The sequence below is a fragment of the Pelobates fuscus genome, chromosome 13 (genome assembly GCF_036172605.1).
Source record: "Pelobates fuscus isolate aPelFus1 chromosome 13, aPelFus1.pri, whole genome shotgun sequence".
NCBI lineage: Eukaryota > Metazoa > Chordata > Amphibia > Anura > Pelobatidae > Pelobates > Pelobates fuscus.
Genome location: NC_086329.1, coordinates 106,932,464 through 106,938,463, shown reverse-complemented (window position 1 = coordinate 106,938,463; position 6,000 = coordinate 106,932,464). Strand labels below are relative to the sequence as shown.

The 6,000-nt window shown below is 42.4% G+C and overlaps 1 protein-coding gene across 9 annotated transcripts in view; it reads right to left on the bottom strand.

Annotated features, from left to right (window-relative positions):
- Positions 1 to 654: 654 nt before the first annotated feature.
- ARHGEF11 (Rho guanine nucleotide exchange factor 11) overlaps positions 655 to 6,000 on the bottom strand; it is a 143,331-nt gene continuing 137,985 nt past the window's right edge. For all 9 annotated transcript variants that reach the window (XM_063439680.1, XM_063439675.1, XM_063439683.1 and 6 more), the window contains one exon: positions 655 to 1,421. Coding sequence is in view for 8 of the 9 variants with exons in the window: in XM_063439675.1 (XP_063295745.1) it covers positions 1,372 to 1,421 (50 nt within the window). In the remaining variant the exon portion in view is untranslated. The remainder of the gene's footprint in view (positions 1,422 to 6,000) is intronic.

The following is a 6,000-nucleotide window of genomic DNA, read 5'->3' as shown; positions in this document are numbered from 1 at the left end:
CCAGATGGATTCGTTTGGGTGTGCATTAGCAGTCATTGGTTTTCCTTCAATGCAGCTGCAGTGGTTTTGTGCACAAGTCTAGTCCCCACACGTTACTCAATCAGGCTCATTTCTTCCTCAGATATACCTCGGTTTAATGTTATTGTGGAGGGTACAGCGGGCGTTTTATTATGGTGTCATGTAAACCGTGAGAACTTGCCGTGGACCAGGGGTAGGCAACCTTCGGCTCTACAGATGTTGTGGACTACATCTCCCTTGATGCTTTGCCAGCAATATGGCTGTAAAAGCATTATGGGAGATGTAGTCCAAAACATCTGTAGAGCCGAAGGTTGCCTACCCCTGCCGTGGACTATGAAGATAAAACTGACTCTGAACAGTGGTCTCCCCTAAAGTCCTCATACGTGGTCCGGTAACCTTAAAATGTGCCCCTAATTTATCTAATCTAACGTTCTACCATTTTGTGTGAGATGGCCGCCATAGGTACACTGTTTAGCATACATTTATTATGGTCGGGCATCACGTCAAATGTAATTTTCAGATTGTTAGAGAGCCGAGGGTCTTCTACAGAGGTCACAACGACCGTATCTAGAGCTGGCACGAGGTCACAATCATTAGAAGAGAACACATGAGATAATTTAACGTCACACAGTGAAATACGCCTTCAATCTGCAGAACGCCAGTGGTAAAAAGCCTGTTTTATTACAAGTTGGAAGAGCGGGGAAAAGGACAAAATAACCTATTTACAAAATAAAAAAAATGCACATACATACATATTTATACAAGAATTTTTTTTATAACATGGAGAGAAACCCTCCGTGTGCAGATCTGTGGGCGTCTCTTCATTGGAAATAGTGCATTTTCTACAGAACCGACTTTCTGCCGGGCAGCAGGAACATTACAAGGTAGACCGAGCATCTCCCAAAATGTAAGACTGTCCACAGGAAGCCTCCTTTCCTCAATCCAGCTAGGGCCAAAAGGAACAGCCATAGCAACAGCATGCGTGTTTGAGAAGGGGAACACTTTCGTTTTTTTTTTTTGTTAGAAACAAATCAGCAATAATGTATGATTTTTTTTCTTTTTTAAATAGGTATATAACTATACATATATATATATATATATTTAATTTAATAAGCTAACATGCTTTTTTTTCTTCCAAAAATAATAATTCCAGTTTTTTTTGTATTTTTATTTTTTCTTTCTTTTAAAGAGTCTTCTTGTTTCTCTTAGTCAGTCTGGCCTGGGCGTATATACACACCCTTTACTGATCAAAAAGTGCCTGTGTGTCATGCGTGTAGTCATCCCTCTGCCATGTGTAATGGGTACTCTGGTTCCAAGCCGTAAGGAAATGGTAGGGACACAAAGAACGCCTCGTTATAAACCAATGGTGTAATCTGGAAAATCCTCTCGTGATTCTGCAAGACCTAAAAAGGAAAAAAGTCAAATTAGTATAAACTAATGGGGAGAATTGTCAGCATTGTCATTAAGCTGATAGAAGGTGGAGTCTGTACCCGGGTTGCCTGGTTACATTCTCTTTTGTGGTACAAAGCCAACCACTCGGTCAAGGTTCCCCCCAGTTTGTGTTCATGTGGATTTCCTTGCTCTACAGCAGCATTGGAATATTGCTCCCACTGGTCCAATGTCAGTTGCTAATGACATTAGCGGAGTAGGTGTGAAACTGCCCACAACCTACAAGGTGTCAGCTTACCTGCAAGGCATGCCGGGACACTTGAGAAGCATTTGATTGGGTAATGGAGAGGAAGACTGTGATTGAGGGCAGTGCATGAAATCCAGTGAGAGTAATTTCGTTGAATGTTAGATTCCAGGTACGTTTATACTTTATTTTAGGGAAGGTGACCTAATAATGCCAAATATGACATTCTAAACTTTAAAAAAAAAAACTTTCATTAAAAAGGGTTGGAGTAACCCTTCTAAGTATTAAAGAACTTTAGGGGACAAGATAGTCCCTTTAAAAGTTTTAGTAATACTCCAAGTACTATAACCACCAGAGCAAGCTATAGTGAATATGGTGCCAGAAGTTCCCTGCCGTCCCGCCAATGTAAGAAGTCAAATCATTTTCCAGGGGAGATGGAAGCTCTCTGCTTGAGCTAAACCTGGCAGTGCATGGCTTAGCTCATTGGCTGAGACTGATCAGCTGACGCTCTCATCCAATAACCTGGCCCCCGTACTGGAGAGGACCAACGTAGACTTCTGAGCATGAGCTTCCTGCTCTGTTGGCCATAAGGGAGGCAGACCCCAGCTGACAAGTAAAAACTCTTGGGACGACTTACAGGAGGGAGATGCCAGGGCACTTTTTGTTTTACTGTATATGGTTAGACAATGTACCTGGGTTTATCTGTACACCGGTCACATCTTCCTAGGCAAGCTTTCAAAAGTTTTATGGCAAATGGGTGGGACTTAAAAAAAGAGTAGGGAGAGGGTCACAGATTGGTATTCCCAACGCTATAGTCTTCCTTTAAATGTATACGTTTACAGATTATTATACTGGTTTTATCAGCATGTGGGATCGCCTTGAGCTGTAGATCACATAGATGTAGAGTAAATAGTGGTGAAACTACATGTCCCATGATACCCAGCTGTTATTTATATTATTCATGAACTGGAGCTCTACAAATGGGGCTCTGTGCTGGGTGCCATGTAGACACTATTGGATAATTACAGTAATATTAACATTTTAGTAATTACAGAGCCTTGAAGAACAATCTCACATTCCTTGTTCATTTCACAGTCATGCAGTGTTAAAGGAACATCTATCAGGGTTATTCACTAAACTGTGAATTCAAAGCGAATTTCAAATTAGCCAAACACAAAACATAGCTGATGTAGAGAAGTTTTCAAGGGCCAGGAACTAGACTAGATGGGCCGCATGGTTCTTATCTGACGTCACATTCTATGTTTTTATGATTCCATTCAGCTACTCTGACCTTAAATTTGAAATTCGGGGGGGGGAGGGGGGGTGGGATGGAGTGGAGCCTGATAGCCACACTGTCTGGTTGCACATCTTGTGAGCTGCTATCAGAAAAGCTCTAAAATAGCCATAATTGCAGACTAGAGTTTGGAATTCTACCAGCAGACCTAACCCAGAGACGGGAGGTATGGGCTGCAGTTGATTATTGGTTTTCTGACTGAGATCGGTGGCTCACCCCAGAGGTGGACCAATGGTCTACCTGAGGCCTACTCACAGCTAGTGCAAGGAAGGTGGCCGATCCCTCAGTTTGGCAATGCACCTACAACTTATTAACAGCAGCCGGCTTACAGTGGACAAGTGCAAACCAAGAGCAAGCAAGCTAGCCTCATGGAAAAACTGGATATTTGCCAACTTTTGGTCAATGCTTACCCATTGCTTGTAGGCATCAGACCATGCGGCAATCCATGGTTCCTAATGCTGCACTGGGGATGAAGAGGTGCAGGCTGGTGACTTGGAAAGCGCTTTAGCACTAAAGACTTGGTCCTGCTATGGACCACTATCTTTCTGGGGTGTGGCCCCCACCAGGACTGTACCCGAAGCACTGCTCACTTCCTCGGAAGGTTACTATTCATCCTGTGACGAAGCAACCTCACAGAGGGCCTGGAGACCAAGCCCTGGTTGCAACCCATGCTGGGACTTGTGGGCATAGTGATCTAGGCTGTGTTGGGTCCTGGGGATGGTGGGGTGCACTTACGTGGGACTTGAGTTCTCCTGATTACCGGGGTAGTCCCCATCAAGTACAGGGTGTATGGGCAGTAAAAAGGGAGCATGCGCTTTGGCATAGAATTAATGCGCTCTTTGTAGACATGTATGTCACTCACCTTTTTTTTCTTTATTGCGGCTTGCTTCTACAAGTCTCACAGGGACTACATTGTTATGGTAGTTATTTTAATTTAAGTCTTGATTACTTTTATTCTGCATAACGGTAGTACTAAAAGAACAAAAGAAAAGGGAAGGGCTGCGCCACCTGTAAACACTAATAGTACAACTTATTGGCACAAAAGCAGAAATAGATCTGGTACAAAATTCTCAAAGAAAGTTTTTGTAATCCAAAAAGGTCAATGCTTGATAGGATGTACTGTCCTCAATTCAGCTTGACCATAGATAATATGGAAGACAAAAGACAGGGATAGGTGATAGTGTAGCTTTTGAGTACAGTCTTTTATATAAGGAAAAGGTAACGATGGGACACTCACATTTGGAAGAGCTATAGGCAGCTCTAGCAGTTTAGGCGTACAGCGGTATAATCCCCGCTTTAAAGGATAAACGGCAGCTGTCAACCATGTTCACACCAAGATGATATAAACGACAGGAACAGGTGATAGTGCAGAACGGATAGAGCAGGCTGACTGTTCAATGAATACGGCGTTGGTGGTATTATCCCCACCTTGAGATTACTTGAAGTATAAAACTTAAAATTACCAGGGAAAGTGCATGTAACAGGAGATTGGCACACAAAGGTGACCAAAAAACCTTTAATAAGTTAAAATACACAATATTAAATGTCCATAACGCGTTTCACCTTTACAGGCTTTATCAGTTTATATAGGGATAAAAATGGCGCCAAAATTAGCATTATCCAATTAGAAATATTTAAAAAAAAATGTAAAAGTACATAAAAAGGTATTAAATTGTATTCTTGGTGTAGTACGGTTTATACAAAACTAGGGTTACATTAAGCGAAAATAGCATTGGGAAGTTGGTCACGTGACGTGGGTGTGTAATTGGTCGCAATGCTACATAGCCGATGTGGATGCCGTCGGCCATATTGTGAAGGGCAAGAGGCAAATTGTGAAGGTCAAATAGTGGCCGAAAATAGCGGCGGCCATGTTGGGGAGGTCATTTTGACAAGGTTCCTATTAAAGGGACACTCCAGGCACCCAGATCACTTCTGCCCATAGTGGTCTGGGTGCAAACTCACACTACCCTTAACCCTACAAGTTTAATTATTGCAGTTTTCATAAACTGCAATATTTACCTTGAAGGGTTAAGTCTTACTCTAGTGGCTGTCTACTAGACAGCCACTAGAGGACACTTCCGTGCTCATAGAACACGAAAAGTGTGCTATAACGTCGCTGGACGTCCTCACGCTATGTGAGGACCTCCAGCATCGCTGAAATCCCCATAGGAAAGCAGTGAAAGCATTATTCAATGCTTTCCTATGGGGAGGTCTAATGTGTGTGCGTGGCATTGCCGCGTATGCGCATTAGGTCTCACCCTGCCGCGCATCCTCAATAGGTCCCTCCCTGGTCGCCTATTTTAGATATATAGATTATCTTTTTTTATTTGGGAGGGTCCTGAAGATAATCTTATCTCTTTTATTAACAATCTAAATATTAAATGGACACTATAGTCACCTGTACAACTTCAGCTTAATGAGAAAATACAGTGTTTACATTGAAAGCTAGGAACACCTCCAGTTGCAGTCACTCAGAGTGAACCAGAGGGACTTCGGAGTTGATGGAGGCATAATATGCCTCCATCCACTCAGATCTGCTGTCAGCAGAGCACAGGGCAGCACTGTGCACAGCATCCTGTGATTCAGTATCTCCTCCCTTGGCATGCAGACACTGAACTTTCCTCATAGAGATTCATTGATTAAATTCATCTCTATGAGGAGATGCTGGGGCTGTGTTTGAATCATGCTGGTTCTGCCCCTGATCTGCCTCTTTGTCAGTCTCAGCCAATCCTATGGGGAAGCATTGTGATTGGATCAGGGTATCACATGTCAGCAGACTGCTTGTTTTCCTGAATCTAACAGCATGCAGATTTACAGCTTCAGGCTTGAATACAGTAAGATTTTTACTATATTTATGGAGGCATGAGGGGCTCAAGGTGGCTAGATGGTGGTGTTAACACTATAGGGTCAGGAATACATGTTTGTGTTCCTGACCCTATAGTCATCCTTTAATAACAGAGATATCATCTTAACTCATTAATACAGTAAAGAAACTTAACTTTTTAGATATTAATATTTTTTATTAAAGAAGGGACCCTACACAATAAAAAAAAAA